This window comes from Aythya fuligula, chromosome 3, assembly GCF_009819795.1.
Source record: "Aythya fuligula isolate bAytFul2 chromosome 3, bAytFul2.pri, whole genome shotgun sequence".
Lineage (NCBI taxonomy): Eukaryota > Metazoa > Chordata > Aves > Anseriformes > Anatidae > Aythya > Aythya fuligula.
In genome coordinates, this window is record NC_045561.1 from 42,880,771 (window position 1) to 42,901,060 (window position 20,290).

The 20,290-nt window shown below is 36.2% G+C and overlaps 1 protein-coding gene across 1 annotated transcript in view; it reads right to left on the bottom strand.

Moving 5' to 3' along the window:
- Positions 1-4,907: 4,907 nt before the first annotated feature.
- Positions 4,908-20,290, bottom strand: part of TTC13 (tetratricopeptide repeat domain 13) — a 38,468-nt gene continuing 23,085 nt past the window's right edge. Inside the window, exons 16-23 of the mRNA XM_032183856.1 lie at positions 16,314-16,397; positions 14,691-14,775; positions 12,396-12,505; positions 10,989-11,124; positions 10,212-10,291; positions 9,000-9,078; positions 6,923-7,002; positions 4,908-5,076 (exon numbers count right to left, since the gene is read on the bottom strand). Of these exons, the coding sequence (XP_032039747.1) occupies positions 4,953-5,076; positions 6,923-7,002; positions 9,000-9,078; positions 10,212-10,291; positions 10,989-11,124; positions 12,396-12,505; positions 14,691-14,775; positions 16,314-16,397 (778 nt within the window). The 3' untranslated portion in view covers positions 4,908-4,952. The remainder of the gene's footprint in view (positions 5,077-6,922; positions 7,003-8,999; positions 9,079-10,211; positions 10,292-10,988; positions 11,125-12,395; positions 12,506-14,690; positions 14,776-16,313; positions 16,398-20,290) is intronic.

The window sequence follows — 20,290 nt, forward strand, 5'->3', positions numbered from 1 at the left end:
AAGACAATTGTGCACTGCTGAGTTTCCACGTGGCACTGGCCTCTTCCATAAATTATAAGGGATTTCTGACAGCCACAGCACAAGTCTGCTCATGAGTTTATTATCTAGAGCAGGAGTGCAGTACAAAACCATCATCTTAAAAAAAAATTACCAAACTGCCCCCCTTTTCTGAAATCTTGCCTTATGACCAGCTTGTGCCAAGAGCATGGTTCTTTCTAACCTCCGTTCTTCTCTCCAAATCTATGTTTCCTACTGCTGTATTTACAGGGACAGCCTGTGTGAAACCAGCCTTCACTCCAGCACCCTGTTTAGTGTTAGCCTAGCTGTGTGCTGCCAGCTGAAGTCTGTCGTCGGCCCCAGCTGGCTGGAGCTATACACCAGCATTCCCCAGTACATCGGTATCCCGGAGGGGAGCCCATCACTGTAATACAACATCTTCAAAATATTCCTGACATAATCAAGAATTTCATATGCCTTTCCCGCAGCCGGATGATAGCTGCAAATTGTAGGTAGGTTGCAACTAAAAAAGTTTGAAATTATAAGAGACTTGATTTTTGTCAATTATGATTTCCAACCTGTTTCAGGTACTTTCAGACATGGAGTTCTCCCTATCTGCTATTCTGAGCCTCATTTTGTTAACCCATCCATATAACCTGCAAGTTTCATTGCAGGTTATAGATTAGACTACAAACCTGCTTGCCTACCACCACCTTATTTCTCCCTTCCAGAGATCTCTTCATCCTCTGTACAAGCGTACTCTGTATCAAGTCCTAACTGTGTGTGGTAACATACACAAAAAGGAGGCTTACCAAAGACAAGTAAATATATTGAGACTAAATCTGTTTTGCCTTTTGTGCTGGGTAGTCGCACAAGAAATTTTATGATCTTCAAAATATATTATGAAGTCTCACAAATGCTGAGGTTCAGATTAATGGGTTTCCATTGCTTAACCTATTTTTTCTCCTCATACGTTCTGTAATATTAATAGATAAGTGGTTGGGTTGGGCCTGCAACGCATCTGTGTTCCCATTTTAAAGCTCAAACGATAGCTAGACCAGTTGTCTAAGATGACACTGGAGAAGATGAAAAATGATAATTAGATTTCTCCACATATCTACTTCTAAGGAGATAATTACAGTTCTCCACGTCCTCACATACCAGTCCAGTTATATAATCTTGTTCTGTTTGTTAAACTTGTTTGAGAGCATTATTTGACTCCAGCTCACTTTCTTAGTCATATGTATCGCCCAGAGAAACAAGCCTTTGAAGCACCTATGCACACACACGCGGATGCAACACACGCTTTGCCTACCTTTGCCTTCATCTGCCACTAACAATCTTTTTGGCTGTCAGCAGGGGGATGGGTATGAACTCAGGCACATGGGTAAAAATGAATAAGGAGCAGGAAACCTGGACAGCTGTACACAGCTTGTTTGTCCAGGTGATTTTTCCTCTTCCCCACCATCAATTCTCTACTCCCTCTTATCAAAGCCATAAAGCAAAGCCATAAAACAAAACAGCTCTTATTTTACAGTTCCAAGAACTTCCTGGTCAATACCAAAACAGATTTCCCCCTTGTCAGTGAATTATAATAAAATGTACAGGTCTAAAGGAAAGACCAGTGTTTGAATACAATCAAGGCATCAGTTTAGGAATCTTTCCCTGTTTTCTGAACCTTTCCCCATTATGTAGAAATGAAATGATTCTTTTCCCCAAAAATGGTATCTAATAGATATTTCTGATGCTTTTAGACCTTTAAATAGAAGGCATCATAGAAGCAAACAGTGCTTATTTATAATGGGGCAGGGAAAGGTACTCAAGGAAAAGTTTGGTGAAATAACTCAATTCTTTTAATAAAAGCTCACAAACTTTACCCTTCACTTCACAAGCTTTACCTTTCACTTTACCCTTACTTAGAAAGAAATACCTAAGTTAGGCCTTAATGTAAATTCTGACCAAGAAAGTTTAAAATGCATTCCCATTAGTACCCATCAGACAGATGGTCAAATTTGCCTTTATTACAGCTTTGCTGATGAATTTTAGGTCAGCATATGAAATTCTTTTTTTTTTTTTTTTTTCCTGATGAGTTTCACTTCCTTTCTCAAAGTTATACCAAGCCTTCCCGATGTTTAGCAATACCATGAAGTGCACTAATGGCTACTAACGTGGATTCTAGCCATTTTCTTTTTTTCCTAGATTTGCTTTTTGGATATACACATTTTGTATCCCATTGATCAAATATATGTACTGGAACGTATTTAATACTTTACCTACAAACAAGCAGGAGCAGAGAATCCTAGGCTTTAAGCAAACTGTACTCAGATATGGGCAGCCTACTTGCCTTCTGATACTTGAGGAACAGATGTTGGCTTCAGGATACTGCACACTGGATTCTTCCCTTAGGTGGGAGGTGGGTCAGTTTTTCCATCAAATTTAACCTTGACATCTCTGTAGCTCCAGCACAAAGCTCCATGCAAAGACTGAAACGGATCCTAGACCTACCAACTCAGACAGACCCAAGTTAGGGTTAAAAAACATCTTTAATGCTACTTATTCCTTCCTCCTGCCTTCACACTTAATTTCTGCTTACATGTATAGTAACAATACCATAAGCTAGCAGAGAGTCACACTGGCCACAGGTACAGATTGAAAGATGAGTGGCTGAGAGCAGCCCTGCAAAAAGGGGGTGGTCAGACACTGGAACAGGTTTCCTAGCAAAGCAGTTGATTCCCCGTGCCTGTCAGTGTTCAAGAGGCATTTGGATAATGCCCTCATCAGTATGCTTTAATCTTAGTTAGCCCTGAAGTAGTCAAGCAGTTGGACTTGACCTTTGTAGGTTCCTTCCAACTGAACTAGTAGTTCTAGTTTGTTAACTAGAAGTTAATACTATAATAGCACTTGTTCTTGGAGACATACTTACTACATGGGCAGCAAAACGTTCTGGCAACAGATGGTAGAAGGCGCTAAGTGGAAGAAAAGCACATTCTTTCCCTACTCTAATATTTTCAATATGTAATCTTAGAATACAAGACTTAATGAAAAAAGTTCCTGTGGATAGATACGCATCACCATTTTAGTTTGACCAGGAGCACACTTTTGAAGTGGATCTCCTCATCTTCTCCACTTACCACATTTTTTTTCCCACCACAGGAAGGTCTCAGAATATGTGTTGTTTCATCCAAGAAGTCCAAACCAGAAGATGCATTGCTAACACGCATTCCAAATGTAGTGAGCAGTCAGTTCACAAAACAGACAAGTATAGAAAAAGACCTCTGAAATTAATAGTGTGGGAAGTGTTCTACTTATACTGGGTGGGATGTGCTGCTTCCTAATGTAGACATAGTACACATTCACTTTTCAGGTTTCATTTAGAAATAGCTCTAGGAAAACCCACATGAACATTCAAGACTCTAGCTACCCATGGTTGTCCTATGCTGCCAGTGATGAAGTTAACAAGTATTGAATTTAAATCGAGTCCTCCAGCTGGATGTCAGTACTCAGAGTAGCTCTTGTGGCTTTTCCTTTTTTTTTTTTCCTTCTTGCTCCAGGACTTACACACATCTGAGCATACATACATACACAGAGCCCACTTTGAATCCAATACAGAATAACATTGTGTGGAATAATCAACAAGCACTTTCCCTTCAATAATCTACCCTATTTTCAGCCCCATTATTAAAGTAGTTCATGTATATCAACATCCTTGAGGCTTTGCTGCTTTTTTTTTTTTTTTTTTTAATTAAAGAGGGAATTTGGAATGCATCATGCTGTAGCCAGAAAAAAAAAAGGTGTATGCAGGATATTTTCACCTCTCCCTTGGAAAATAACTTGTTCTTTACACTATCTTGTGCTGCATGATTGGGACAGATAGTTGCTATTGCACAAAGCCCTAAACTCTGGAAAATTGGAAGATCATCAATATTAAACAAGTTGAAATCTATATCTAAAATGGAAAAGTTCTGTACATTTTCAGAAGTGTTGAAAATCAACACAGAAAAAAACCTGAAGTCGCTGAGGAAACTACATATTTGTCCCAACATTGCTTGCCCTTTCTGAGTTCATTTAACCTGAGGAATAGACGTAAAGTCACAGAGCTCAACCTAAAACGAGTACAATACAGTTAAGACTCACTGGAAGTAATACGAGTATGACAATGAGAAATTGGTTCATGGTATTGTCCACGTTGTCTGAACTGAATTAGCTCTACCCTACAGGAAGTCTGTCTTTCCATCAGTCCCCTTCCAACAAAAACAACCCAGGGAGCCCTAGATTGTTCTCCCAACATGCTCTCAAGTTTGTTGATATCTTTTGCCAGATACCGCCACCAATGGGTATATGGAAAGAGAAACTAATGCACTGCTGCTGTGTTTTTGACATTTACTCACCGAGAAGCTAACCCCGAATGTCATTTGTTTGTTTTTGTTTCCAAATTATGTTCTTCTAAAATCCGTTCCTTTAAGCTGACATCTGTTCCTTCACTGGATTACATTACATGAAATGCCTGTGTATTTACCAATTACTCACACATTTTCTCGAGGTTTTCCATGCAGAAGACAGAGGCTTTGGAAAAAAAAATTAAAAGGGAAGTCGCACGATGGTATTTTCAATGCACTTTTTTTTAAAGTAAATCTTCACTTGCAGAGCATTCAGAACATAAGTGAGATGGAAATTTCTTCTTGCTCTTCATTTTGCCCCCCTCCAGACAGCTGTATTTCTTGTTAGAGTATGTCAGGATACAAGAAGTTAACTGTTTTCCTTTTTTTTTCTTTTTTTTTTTTTTTTTTCCTTTTTAATATTACTGGTCACAAAGATTCCCTTTCCTAGTGATCATTACTCAAATAAGTTTGTGTACTCTATTTATCGAAAAAACAAACAATAAACCCAGTTTGACCATATTTTCCCCTTCAAAATAATTTAGGGAGCAGCATATCTTGGTCTTTTATTTGTATAAATTACACAACAGCTATAGTTTTTTTTAGACAATAAGACGAGTCTGTATTTAGTACTTCAATCATCGTTCTCAGGGTAGGAAAAGTCTCTGATACTGATGGTAGACTCTTGTAAGAAGGTGAAATACTGAAAAAGGAAAAAAAATATATTAATCTTTTGCTGCACTAAAAATAATTTCCCTGAAAGTTAACATATTAGCTTGTATTTCTGTTCAAATGCTTCAACACATTTGGGACTCGAAGCCAAGAACCTGTTGATCACCACCAGTTCTTGTTTCTCTTGACTCCTCACTTCAGGAGCTGCCCTCACTATACAGAATGAAAACAATCACTAAATAAGAGCCTTCTGAAATGGCAGAACTTAAAGCAGAGTTTTATTGCTCTAAATCTTCAAACCTTACTTACCTTACGCACTATAATTTTTATACCACAGACAAATTAGCTCCCAAGGTTAATTATCATTGTATAATTACTTCCAGCTATTTGGGCTGTGGTTCCACAGATACTTTTCTCAGTATCAAGCAGAACCAGCTTTAGCATTTTCACCACTCTGGCTCATTCCTCACCCATCTCTCAGTTGAGCCAGCAAATCCTATGCTGTGAAACAGTCTCAGTTAAAAATAACCTTGTCAAAACCAAAAATTATTTTCCTGATCTGGTTTGCTATGAGATCCCACACATAATTTCAGCAGTACAACTGAGAGGGTCAGATACACATAGGTAGGGTTGGAATAGTTTAAGCTGACTTTGCTCCAACAAGAGAAGATAACTTTTGTGTGGTAAAGGTAGTGTCAGGAACTGGAAAGTTCCTGTTAGGCCAAAGCCTTCTCTTCTCCAGGCTAGGTAAGCCCAATTCCCTCCTGTTGAGACATGTGCTTCAGCCCCCTTTACCATCCTGGTGGTCCTCTCATGAATTTGCTCCAGTTTATCCTTCTTTACTGTACCAGCAGCCCCAAAACTGGATGCAGGTGTGGTCTAAAGTACTGAATGGGGCAAAATCATCCTCACAATCTAGGGCAGCCCAGGATGCTGCTGGCCTTCCCTGCTGTCAGCTCACATTTAGTTTGTTTGCTTTCCTAGGGACCAAAGTGTGGCTGACCAGCCTCTAGTTTCCCTGGGTTGTCCTTCATGCCTTTTGAAGGCAGATGCAAGATTTCATTTCCTGAAGTTACCAGGAACATCCCCAGGTCCACATGACCTCTCAGAGATTACAGCTGGCCTTGTAAGGACATTGGCCAGTTCTCTCAGCACCCTTTAAGTGACTTGACCCTGTCCTGAAAGATACTAAAACTGTTTTTTTTTTTTTTTTTTGTCTCTAGCCCCATTTTTAGATTTTGTATGGGGAATATCCACTAAGGGACAAATCAAATGCAACAGTTCTGTAACACTGACAAGGAATTAGCATGTTTAGTAGTCAAAAACCACTCTAAGAAAAATCAAAACTTTTTTTTTTGGCATAATACAGAAGTCATACTGTTATATTAATGTAATACTGCATATACAAAACTTCCATTTACTTTGAAAATACTTATTCTTCAAATTAAAGTAGCACCAACAGATAAGTACATCACTTTCAGTGTATAGGTTAGAGATCCATAAGAATGGAAAGAACCACCAAGTTGAATCCTCCCCCCTTTTTCCACTCAATCTCAAGATTCATTAATAATAACTACAGGAAAAAAAGGCAAATTATACCATTGGACAAAATGAAGAAAATATTAATTCAAGGAATTTTCTCAGTGGTAACACATGATGACTGGATGTGTAGACAAATGTTCTGTTAGCCTAGGAAACTGTTTACAAATTAGGATTTGTTAAGACAAGATTTGGAAGTTAAAAATAGACTGGATCATTTGTTAAATTCATAATGTCTAAGTCACTTCTTCAGCATAGGCTTAAATTTGACTTAAAGTCTTTCATATTCTACTACCCCACACCCATCCTCCTCCACCATCAGAACAAAAAAGATTTACCTTTTTAGGTTCATCCAGCTCCTTGCTATTTTGCTAAAAGCCTCAGATCCTGGTGCTGTCATTGCTTCAAAATCAACAAGCTGAAAATGCAACAAAATTGAAGAGATCTTAAGAAATGAGAGAAGTTTCAAGTTCTCTAATTCCAGGAAGTTAATCCCTGAATATTCTTAATAGATAACTTCAATTTTAAAAAAGCGTTTTTCCTTTTGTGACATAATACAGTTTCTCCCTCTAAGCAAGATGTCTATACTACTCAGTTGGTGACAGAAAATATGGACCATCTTCAAAATTATTATAATGTCCAATTAACAAATAAAACTGGGATATTTCACATTTTCACACACTGTATCTGCAAAATATCATACCATAGGAATGGTAGACTTATACTGGATTTTCCAGGCATTCTGTATTATTTCTTTCCACAACAAGTTTTTAGAGTTTAATTACAAACAGCGAAGAACTCTGGAAACTTCATATCTACAGCTCATAGCAAGTTTTCAGCAAAGCAGTGCTCGAAGACGCTGCTTCGCTAAAATTGTTTAGTGAACTCTGGCTGAATTTACGGAAGGGTTCCAATCAAATGTTTCCTCTGTTCCTGGTGGGACAGGAGTAAGCTTGCTAACTAATCTGTGCCCAGGCTATTTTCTCCCTCATCACCAAACAATTTGGAATAGCAGCATGCATGCCAAGCACTGAATCTGACTGTGGGTTTGCATTCCTGTCCACAATAAATAATACGCAGTCCATGGCTACTGCCAGACCTTCCAAGGCAGCAACAGGACGCTTGACAACTACATCCTTGGCTTCAGAGCAGTCTGATATTGCATGCTGTAATAAGCTTGGGACCAGAAATCCCCCTCTAAGAAATCTGTCAATAACTCCAGGTTTCATTCGACTAGAAAAAAACAATTTCTTGCAGCTAGTGAAAACCTTCCTAAAAATGGTTTTGTTTCAATTCAGGTGCTATTTCAGGAAAAAATAATTTTAAAAAGCCTCAAACATAAGAATTGCCTTGAAGTTTTCCATAAGACAGAAATTCTGGTTTTTAGTAAACATGAAACATCGCTTGACCACTTAAAATTGGTCAGCAAAATGCACTACCTTATTAAGTCCTAAGAATATGCATTAAAATAAAATAACAACAAAAAAACACTCCACATAAGTAAATATTCAACCTTAGTTAGGGCTCCTATAAAATACTGAAGATATCAGCTTAGCAGCCCCCTGAAATTGAAGTTTTTTTTGCTATCTGCTCTTAAAAGCAGCTAGGAGTACAGTACACATTCTTTTCATGTCCATGTTTATGTTTTTGCTGTTGTTTTTAATATTATCAGCCTTCTAAACTCAGTACTAAAAGGACAGACGTTATTGTTTTCAGGATTTTCTAGAATAGAAAGGAAAGTTGCTCTTTCTTCAGTTATCCACACAGGGTATTTCCTTCAACACTGAGTCTCACTGAAATTTTGCTGATTCTTTTGACAATACATTAAAGAAACAGAGGTGCTCTCTCTCCTTTCACGCTGAGGAGGTGATACAGCTAACAGACCATTAGCTGAATAAAGAAAGGAAAATGGAGCAAGGTGTTATAATATTTAAATGCAATCCAACCTTTCAACTGACTACATTTTAAACTGCTTTCAGAGGAGGAGGAGGTATTACGAGAAACTGCAAATACGTTTTTTGATTGCTAAGCCCTAAGTACTTAAGAATACATTGAGAGTAAAGAAAGAATTTCTGCTGTGTGTCCAGAAGAGCTGCTCATTCTGCCTAAGTATTCTCAGAATCCTTTTCAAAGAAAGCTGGAAAATGCAGCTCAGCATACAAGAACTGCTTCCCTTCCAAAGGTGTAATTACTGTGGGACACAAGCTGCTACCATTTGACTAAGCAGAGTTACTGTATATACAATTGCTAAATCTCACCTGCTCTCAGTTCAGCAGTGGAATCTTTAAAACTCACTAAGTCTACCTCATCTCCAGTAAATAAACGTGTAACTTCTGTTCATTTTACAGCTCCTTCCTCAAGTTTACATGCATTTCTTCCTCCACCAAGGCTGAAGCAGTGCGCTTTGATACTTGCCTTTCCTTTAGGAATTTTTCCTGATACTTCTTTTCCACTTGCCATTAGTGCTCCCATGATCACTGAATAAGCTATTACACTAAAAAAAAAAAAAAAAAAGTCAAAGATTTCCATAGTGTTATACTAAATAATAGCTTTAAGACTACAAAAAGCACAAATTGCGTATATTGCTGTTTCACAGAAGGTTAGCAAAAGTTACAGATGTGGTTATTTCAGAAATAAAATAAAGTGCAACACACTTAAGAAGTGAAATCACTTATTTTCCAAAACCATTGAAATAAAGATCCTATGAAGTTTAACTACTAAAGAACACTGTTTCTACAGTAGTCAGAATTACAATTTCAGAATTGTGAGTTCTTAAAACTCCACACAGCTGAATACAGAGCAAACTCCTGTTTCCAAGAAGCTTAACTGTAGCCCAGAAGTTTATAAACTTTACTGCAACAGAGCTAGAGGCACTGTAGGACCGAAAGGGATTCCCCTGCCCCATCTGTTCAACTTTTTTTTTTTTAATTGTGAAACTCAAACAATTTCTTTAATCTTTTCATTCTGCAAGCTAAAGTAAAAGGCTGATTAAAGATACGAAAGTCTCTTGATTATTTGTTTATATTCTACTGAACTGTGTTTATCAATAAGCTTAAAACTCGTAAGTGCTCTGTGGAAAAGAGATTAGTAACATTCAAACCTGGCTACGTGTATGACTTAAACTAGAATTTCAGTTGAAGAGATCAATTAAATATGGAAAACTTTATTCTAATGTTTCATTTGGTGACCCTAACAGCTGAAAAAAATATTAAAAAAAAATGCAAAGTAAATATTATCTTAAGTTATACCAAAGTATATTTCATATACAATACATGTTTCAGTAAAGCTTTGAATTAAATTACAGTGGCCTAACAATGTGGACTAAGAACCCAAATGTTACAATTTTAAAAAGATACTTTTCAATCCCTGAGCTGAAGTCCATAAATACTACTAGCCATTTTAAATATACATGCAGCTATGAATAGTTACTATCAGCAGTTACGTACTAGCTTTTAAAACACTACAAAATCAGTGTTCATCATCATGGCAGCTAAAATAAGAAATGGTACAGGACAGACAGTCCAACTTCTATTTTTTCATATTAAAAGTATATTAGGATACTGTAATACATGGACATTTTACAGTGTGCATCCAAGACAACAGATGTGATAAAAAACAATCACTAACCTAGATCCTCTTGAAAGTGGCATTAAATTATAGAAGTAATAAACTAATGACAGGATCAAGTTGCACACAGCATCTGCTTCCTAAGGAAAGACAAAAAGAGAATTAAAGATGGTCTAATATCCAGATATTACTATATGTATGAACATATATTTGGAAAAATCTTGTAGCACTTTTAGAATAACTGTTTCAAATGTGAAAAATATCAAGCTGAAGCTTGATTAACATATATACACAACTTATTTTATTATACCTTTCAAATTTAGGTGAAACTATTTACCTATACTGTGTTAAAGGATGAAAAGTGGAAAGTGCAAGCTTAAATCTGGCCAAATTCTCATTACAACAGAAATCAACATGAACACAATTTTTTTTTTCCCATGACTCCACGTTACTTCTCATCTTACATCCAGCAACTATAAACCAAATCTGCATATGATCTTAAGTAGTGCTTATCAGAACAATGAAACAGTGATGACAGACCCGTGCAAACGAAGGAGAAAGAAATATCCACTACTTCTGTAGCAGAACACATTGTGATATCAAGACCTTGTCTGGACTCTCTCCAATTACTGCAGCAAAGCAGAGCAAATTTAAGTAGCAGACAGAATGATGGCAATTTCTTATAATATTTGACATAACTGGATTTAAAGAAGCAGTCTATTTTATTACTTAAGATCTCTGTCAAAAAGTATTAAGACATTGACTGTTAAACACAAGGTATAAAAACATAATAGAATTTTATCAAGGAACTCATTGTTTCCATTAAAACAGTCTTACCCCCAGCTCTGCAGACAGAATTAAAATTTTTCCTTTAGCTGTTAGATCCTTATATAGAGCGTCTATTTCTGCATGATACAGCTGTGTTCTTTCTTCTGTTGTCTGAGTTTCTACTGAAAATAATATGTTTCCAACTCTATCAAACAGATTAAACAAGAACATAATTATTTTTTTTTGCACATACACAGGCTAAGTAACAAATGTGTAACAGTTAAATACTACATCATAACTTTTTCCTATATTTTTCTTTATATTATGTGCATTGTCCCCATTTTAGTTTAAAAAAACACAAACATTGAAATTAGAAACATTTTGCCATGTTGTAAGTTTATCTGAAAGAATACATCAAGATGCTATCCAATTTTAAAACATATTCTTGGCTTTGAGACTCCTGTATAGAATGCAAAATACAGTTTTACAAACTTAAATCTACCAAAATGGAATTGTTTTGGTATAAAAGCATGACTTCAAACTATGGATTAAAACAGATTAATATAGAAGAATATTTGTAAGAAGTAAATGGTATACCATTTTACTAATACCAAAATATCTTTCTAAAATAGTGAAGGCATGTTTTGTTTCATTTCAGCGTATACAGGCTTATGATTTAGAATGTAAAATTAGAAGTTAGGAAATATGTTAACACTTCAGAATAGAAGTTCAATTTCCATGTCCCAGTGTTAGAAGCACTCAAGTTCTGGGAAAAAATCCAATGCACAGAATTTAAAATCCCATAATAAACCAACAGCACGAGCTGTCTAGTCAATCTTTCAGCTGGTAGTTGGAAGGGGTTTCTGATTAGTTCTAATTAGATTCAAATTAACGCTCTTTGAGAAGACAAGGAGTCAGTATCTATACAGTGAGAAATTTGCTATCTCACTCATTGAGATAAGCCCGAGGTCCCACCTGAGCATATCCTCATATAAGAATAACACAGTCTAAACTGGCAGAAATAGGTCTGCAAACATCTCAAAAATACAGAAAATTAAAAGGCCAAAATCCAAATAGAAGAGTCTTTTCCATGCTTTGGTCAAAGAAATTTCCATTCAGGACTTCTCAGCCTCCATAAAAGACAAGGTCTCACAACAAGAAATGTATTTTGATATGGATAAAGAATGGCATTTTTCCTCCTTTAGGCTTTTTATATTTTAAAATGAATAACAAGGTGTCTCTTCACTTATGTTAGAGAATCATCTCAACTGAATTCCACAATTACTGTCCATATTCCCTCTCTGTCAGGGGACACAAGAGGAATCAGAAGTGCTGAAATAAAATTTAAAAATATGGTGGCAAGAACGTCACCAGTGAAAAACAAAAGCCACTTGATGCAAGTAGAAATGGCATTTGCGAAGATAAATTGCCAATACTTCATCATTACTTAAGGTATTTGAGCCCCCGAAAACATACTTATCTCCTGTTATGGTAATCGTGAATCCATCATATTCTTTTCCTTGATCCTTAAGGCTGGGGACTTTTGTGTTCACAGTAAACCCATCTCTTGTTTTACTGTTAAACTGCTTTCAAGAGAAAAAGAGAAGTAATATTAGAGTAAATGCAAAGAGACAGTCTGCCTCTATTGTTTTGAAACACTTAAAACTGGAATAGAAATGAAAGTGGACAAGCTGGGTGAGCAGTACAAAGAGTTACTGTCAACTACATTATTTCATTCATTCTTCATTTGCTACTGGATGGAAATCTTAAGTACCGAATGAGGCATTTTGCCATTCAACTTTAACTATATAGTGAATATAAAACTGCCTCATGTGTGAAAAGCAACTGTAATTTGAACTGTACAGATTTCTCCCCAAGTTGCACGTTGACAGTAACCATTTGGTGTAACAATGTAAATGCAAAAGCAGGAATCTGAAAGTCTGCTTTTTATGTTTACACTAAGTAGTAGTTGTATTAGTTTAACTGTGGATTCCAGAACACAATCTCATAGCAACACTTTGTTAACTATGATCCAATTTCAATTAATGTTTATCCTCATCAGAAGGAAAAATATCACAGAGTTTAAGAATTTTACAAAGCTACATTATCTAAATGTAGCACTGTAGCCAAAGAATTGTATAAACCAGGCAAAACTGTATTTAAGTAAAGCCAAAAGCCCAGCTTTTGACATAAACATTCCTCAGCTATCTGAATAACCAAACTGCGTCAATATTAGCAGGCAGCTATTTTATACAGGCACTATTAATGACTATTGTGCAATAGTGTTGAATGAATTACTAGGACAATTATTTATTTTAAGATAGAACTTGTGATCCAGAATGTTATGTTTAAAGAGAATCCGCATTTATTTTTAAAGAAACAAATCTAAAAGCCTCTAATGAGAAATAGCATTCCACTTAGATGCAATTCAGAATAGGATACAGTTGATTCAAACCAGAGCAAAATGTACAGGTTATGAAAACCAGGAAAAATATTTGCTGCCAGTTCTTAGAAACATTTATAACAAACTAGGTTATGTATAGTCCACTATGTTTATAAATTTTCATCATTGTCTTGGAGTAACCTGTATTTTTAACTCCAGTAATAGGATTTCTTTTCTCTTTTTTTCTGGCTTATGATTCTATAGTAGCCATAAGAAGTGCTCTACAGGGCTGTTATTTGCACTTTCATATGGCAGTAGGCAACACAATCACCTATCCACCCCAATATCTACAGTCTCTTCATCACAAGTTTGTTTAGGTTTAGCTGGTATTCATGTGGATTCCTCTTCAAAGGCCAAGGACAAGACAGGAATCTAAAAAGGACAGACTTCCAAAACTATGAATTTTGTAGACCCTTATATTTGTAAAACCTATTAAAAACGCCACAGAAAAATTCAGTGCTTGAGCCATGTGGCTTCTGTGAAGATACCTATATTGCACAAGTGAGGAAATTCAAAACCAGTGTATCAGCAGTAGCAGCAAGGTAAACAAATCTTCTGAGGAACTGTTCTGTGGCAATCAGTCAGAGTGACTGATCAGCAACAGCTTGGTATCTGTCCATGAAACCACAATGCAGACGTACCAACAGAAAGTTAGGAGTTGGTCTCTATTTGGAATACATATTCCTTCCCAAATTTTATTCTATTCTAAATGAAGCTCTGTTCAATCTTTTAGCAATATATACTTTGTAATGGTGTTTCCCCAAACCCAAATACTTACATAAGGGTCATCCTAGAGTAATTTGAAAGGATTGAAGGAAGAGGGGAAAACCTGTTACTTAAATCCAGCTTAAGTCTCATTGCTTAAGTTGAGATCATAATATAACTCATTTGGCATGCCTTATGATCCACTGTCTTTCTGCAGATACCGTCACCAGCAAATAGTAAAAATGCAGGTTTCCCTCACTCCTTTTCCAGAGCACAAGAAAGTAAAACACAGTTTCAGGTTGGCTATCAGTGACTACAGGCAACATTAGTTGCAACAGTTTCACATTAGATTCACCAAATGAACTTGTTCCTTCCATGTTGCTCTTGATCTTTCAGACATATCTTCAATTTTTTCCTTCATACTGTACACACATGCTATCAGACCATTACAAAAGATCTGACCACAAACCTTTCTGGCTGGTAAGGCAGAAATACCTTTAATTAGTGTTTCCAGTTTGTCATTTCTAAGTTTATACACGGTTGTTACATTCTGGGGAACTAGATATGTCCCATAATATGCTGTATTATTTTCAGCATATTTTGAAATGTTTTCTTTGATTTACCTTCATTATGGGAAGAAGATCTTCTACTTTATGTACCTTTTCCAAAGCTTCTCGAACCTCTAATAGTCCTTTTGGATTATTAGCACTAGAAAAAGAAATGATCAAATATGGAGTCACAATGGTTGAACGTGTAACAATTCTGGAAATCCATCTAGCTTTAACTTAATTAGCCATACCAATGGTTAGTACAATGAGTTATTGAAAGGTATTTACTTCTTTTCTGAAAAGGAGTTTCTTCATACTTGACCACGTGGTCACCTATTCTAGCACAAGAGAGTCACTTTCTTCAAAAAGGATTTTCCACCCTAGATCATCTCAGCTTATTTTTTCAGTTTCAATCCTCAACTTCAAACTTCAAATTTATCTTATTTGTGGTTGGCCACTCTGGAACACTGAACAGTGCTTGTGTGTATGTGTGGGCAGGGGTTGTTGATGAGAGAAGACAGAAGAAAAATAGTTTTGTTAGAAATGCTCTTCCCAATGTTAGAAATGCTCTTCTCAAAATGAGTGCATTTGTGCAGCCTCAAATGTAACATATATATTACAGGTGCAGGCACAGATGGATAGTGAAGAAACCTATTGAACCAGCTCTCTAAAATTTATCACTGTACACAGATTTTAAGAATTGAAGTATATTTTAAAACCACTGCACAAACTGCTCTGGTTCAAGGTCAAAGGCTACTGGCTCAGCCTGAAAAAGCTTTCAATAGAAGGTAGACTTTTCAGTTAGGACAAAGCTTATGAATCAGTAGCTATCAGAAATGTTCTAAAACTTAAATGTTTTCAACTGTTAAAAAGCTTTTCTGTACTTTTATTTTTGGTATTCACATAGCACAAAGAATAATAGAATGTAATATTTAACAGAAGTTACCAGGCCAAAGAAAAATTAGAAGACCTAAGAGCTTCTTAATTTTTTTAAACTTTGTCAGAACATTGTTGCCACAAATAAGCCACAGGTTGGGAAGACATTTTACGCATAAGAGAGCGATCAAAGTTTGAAATTGATATAAACACCAATTTTAAGATTATCTACATTCTTCTGTTTAAGGTTCTGCTACCATCTTCTGCTTGAGCACTCTACAAACCCATCTATATAACAGGTAGCAAAGATTTTCTGTTCTGATAAAACTACTTGCCAAACACCAGTTTTATATAAAATTGCTTTTCATATCTTCTATTTTTCCTTCTCCTCACTCCAAAAGGTGGGATTTATCACTCTATTAAAAAAATTAATCTCAATATCCAGAGGAAATTATAGTCTATTTTACCAGGAACTGTACTCCATTCTACCAGGGGGGAAGACATCTTTTATGAGTCATATTTTATAGAAAGAATTAAGACCCACTCATGCAAAAGCTGTGGGTAGAAATTTAATACCATTATTTAATTAGAAGTATACTATAACTGACAATATTTTTCTGATTAGGTTAAGTGGCAAATAATAGGATTTTGCATTTCTATTAGGAAGTATAACAGCTATAGACACTAAGAACACTAGAACATAGAATTACAGAAATGTCACTTGGACTTTCCGAAATTAATCACTATGTAAATTTCAAATCAGTATTACCAGGGGAGTGAAGCAGCAGGCAGGGAGAAGTGAAAAAAAAATCAAAAGCTTACCCATGATAAACAAGGATCCTATCTTTGATAAAATGCAGAATTTTCTCGAAGTACTCCAGGTAACGCATGTTAATGACCTGGCCCCTACAAAACAAAAGAAAAGTTTCTCTTTAAAGTCCTGTTTTTCAACCCAACATTCCAGGGCTAAGGCAAACATTGTTCATTAAAATTTGACAATATTTTATCCACAGATGCTCTTAGATCAAAGTAAAGAATTAGAGTTTTTTTCTGAAATGGCAAATTGCCCATCCACAACTTTGGACATAGATTCCCAATTGAACTTGCAAAAATTCATGTATTATTGGTACAGTTGTTCTCAGATAAACTGCATTTCATGGGTATTCTCCCATTTTTAGTATATCCATTATCTATATGATAATTATCTATTGTAATAGGACAGAATTTTCTCAGACAGTTGTTTAGACTAGTAGAAATTGCAGAGCTGAATTATCAGTGTGCACACTGATTTACTTTGAGAACCAACATTCCCCATTTTACTTATTTGTGAACAGATGTGTTAATATGCTCTAACATAGTTTTCCATGTACAGTTTTCACATTTCCAGGTACAGTTTTCTTTACTCACCTGAGCACCTACTTACTGAAGTAATTTTGCTTTGACTCCTAACAGGAGTAGTAACTGTTGAATAAGGAAACAAGTTTTTTTGCCCCCATAGAACACAAAGAAAAATTATAAATAAAAACCTGATAAAAACCTGCTAGTATTATAACCACTCTGAGAGGAAAAATTACATACCATTATTGCATTTGTAGGAGTCCTTCCTCTTCTCCCAGTCTACAAAACAAGATTTTATAAAGCAAACGTTATCGCTCTCTGAGGAAGCAAAACCACTGTCAATCACAGGAAGGTGTACACACCTAGCTTTTATTCACTCTGAGTAAGTGATTTTGGCAGCTTAACTCCCTGTCTCACTCCACCACCTCTCACTTCAGCAGGCCTGGTCTCAGAGTAATTGCAGAATCGGTCTTTAAAAACCCGAACAGAATTAGAACACATACATAATCTGCACATAGGAAAGGGAGGGAGAGATAGAAAGAGAAAGGATGAAGATAAATTTCTGTGCATAATTTGCCCTTGTTGTACGTCCCATCATTTTCCATCTGTATAAAAAAAATCTGTACAACAGGCAGAAGCATGTCAGAATAAGGAACTGGATTTTTATTAAGTGGCATCTTGGAAAATGCATCCAAACCAGACCTATCATTCCATAAGGCTACCACCTAGAAGCAGCAGTACTGAGAAAAAACTTTTGGTGGGTGGTCAGCTTTAATTTCTGTATATTAAGCACTACTACCAAAACTTCAAAAGCAGCACTCTTCTAGAGAGTGTCTTTACTTTTTTTTTTTTTTTTTTTGGTAAGAACACTGAGTGTATCATTAATGTTTAGCTGATCCCAAATCCTTGTTTTGGAAATAATTCAAACTTTCAAGAACATTCACTCTAATTTAAATAAAACTTGGTAACTTTAATCATTTGCCAGAAAAGAGATCAGCCAGAGTTGTGCTTGTGTATAGACCCACAAAGTAGCAGCAATAGCCAATATATTTGTATCTTAAGATTGTTAAGATCTGGAAGTCCATTAAACACAGTGAAGTACAAGACTTCTCTTATACCCTCTATTAAAAGCTCTTCAAATGAAAACAAAACTGTTTTCTGACACTCTTCAATCACTATACCATTCTGGAAAATAATTTTGAATTCAGAACTCACTGAATGCTAGTGCCTCCACATGTAAACATTTTTTTTTTCCAAAAATCATTCAACAATAGTGGACTGTAAATGCAAAGAATTCTGAGGTAAAGAAAAAGCATACGCTAAAAGATATCTAATCCAAGTATTTTTGCACACAGAAACTACTGGTGTAGAATTTATATCAAACAAGCTAGAGACAGCATGAGCTCAGCCTGACTACATCTGTCATGAATACTAAAACAATGAAAGAAAGTTCCACTTTTCAAATCGTTCAGTGGCTAGCTAGTTTAAAACATTACTCCTCTACGCTCTCCACTATCCCTCCTAGAGCTACCCAGCCCTAATTTTTGCCAAATAAACTACACAGATGCATGGCAAAATAGGAATACTAAATGTTATGTGCAGTAAGACACTGAATCAGCACAACTGAAGAAATGGTAGTTACCGGTATGAACTACACGGAACTGCACCCAGTACTTGCAGTTATATTTCTTACATACTTCCAAGACAACGTATGCCATTAGCCGGAATGTCAAAATATTACTAAGTTCATATTCTACTAAGTATTATTTGAGCTTCTGTCAGTAGGGCCCATAACAAATTAGAAAGTCAGGAACCGTTACCTATCCTATTCCCTTGGAACAAAGAACAAAAGGCTGGTGTTCTATTGTTAGATAAAATCGTTTTATTAGAGAAAGTAATTTTTATTAGACTTGTTCTAATACTTTCATGTCTTTCTTGTGCTGGGGGCCCTAGAGCTGAAAGCAGTACTCCAGATGGGGGTGAGCCCCATGTGAAGTCATCAGGAGGGAATCCAAAAACAGAAACAAATCACTATGGGAAGCTAACCAAGGAAAACAGCTATTACTTGGGGTGTAGAATCATCAAACAAGTACTGCTTCCTAGAATCAAAAAGGATGCAGTCAGCAGCCAGTACTGAACCATGATCAGCTCTTAAGGCTGCTTCAAATCTAGTGTTCCCTCTAAAAAAGCCCCTAAATGGTAACTCCCTGATAATCATTGATTTGCTATCAAAAAATGCACAACCAAAATGCTGATGAGATCTCCAAAAGTCAAGGCTGATCCAAAACCAAAAGATTAAAACTGCAGGCCTATCATTCTCAAAGTTCATAATGCTTATTTTAAGTTTCTACAGAACCACCACAATAACTGGAACAGTAAGTTGTCAGTTTTGTTTTCCTATCAGCAGAGCAATTAAATGCAATTATTAAATGCAATGAGCAAAGCAATTACTGTGCTTTGCTCAGTGAAAAACAGTTGCTGACAGAGATATTGAACAAGGGTGCACTCTTCAGAATATGCTTTCAGCATAGTAATCAAGTGTTGTTATATTAATGTCCTTGCATTCTGCCACCTTAGACTACCTAATAATTAAGTTTTCCCCTCTCCCATTTTAAAATAAAAACAGACAGAAACAGATGAAGTATGGGAGACACCCTTGTCTCAAAGAATAGATTGTTGTGATTTCAGCTGAAGCCTATGTGTGTAGAGAGGAATGCAGTAAAGATGGACAGAGTTTGGAGCCCAAATGTAACACTTGACTTGAGGGAAGACAGAAGCCTAAGCCTAAGACTGTCCAATAATGAGTACATCCCTGAAGGGCAACCACCAATTGCAATTTGGAGTTTAAAACTACATTGCCATTGCTCCTTAAAGTAAAGGGGAGCCTTGTAGAATGGTAGGACGAGCGTGGAGGAATTATCAGTAGTGATCATCATTTGTGAACATCAGACTATCACTTTTTTTACTTTAAAATTCTTGAGAAGGCTTTGCTTCCTTGTCTTGCTTTTTCCAAGCACATTCTCAAAAAAAGGAAGAAGTAGATATGAAAGCAGAATGACAGATCAAAGATTCAATACTTCCCATAGTGGGGGAGAAAAAAAAAAAAGATGTAATCTGGCTACATATTTAGTTACAAACACTCTGCTCCTGTGATTGACAGTGATGTTGCCACATTGCCACATTGAGTCTCTCACACTTCTACCACTTTGTGGGAGGTAGCACTACCTTGAGTGCAATACTGAGTCTTGCAGAATGGGAGAAGATGGAACGTACAACAGTGGTTCAATCTTTAATTTGAGCTTTGTTTGAAAATGCACCTATTACCTTTGATGGGTTACTTATTTTGTCACCTTTGCTTTAATTTGGTCTACTTTGAGAACAACTAAAGAAACTGTTTTCTCCCTATTATAAATTGGGAATAAAGGCAATAAGAAAGCTCTGTTTCATTATAATTGCCACTG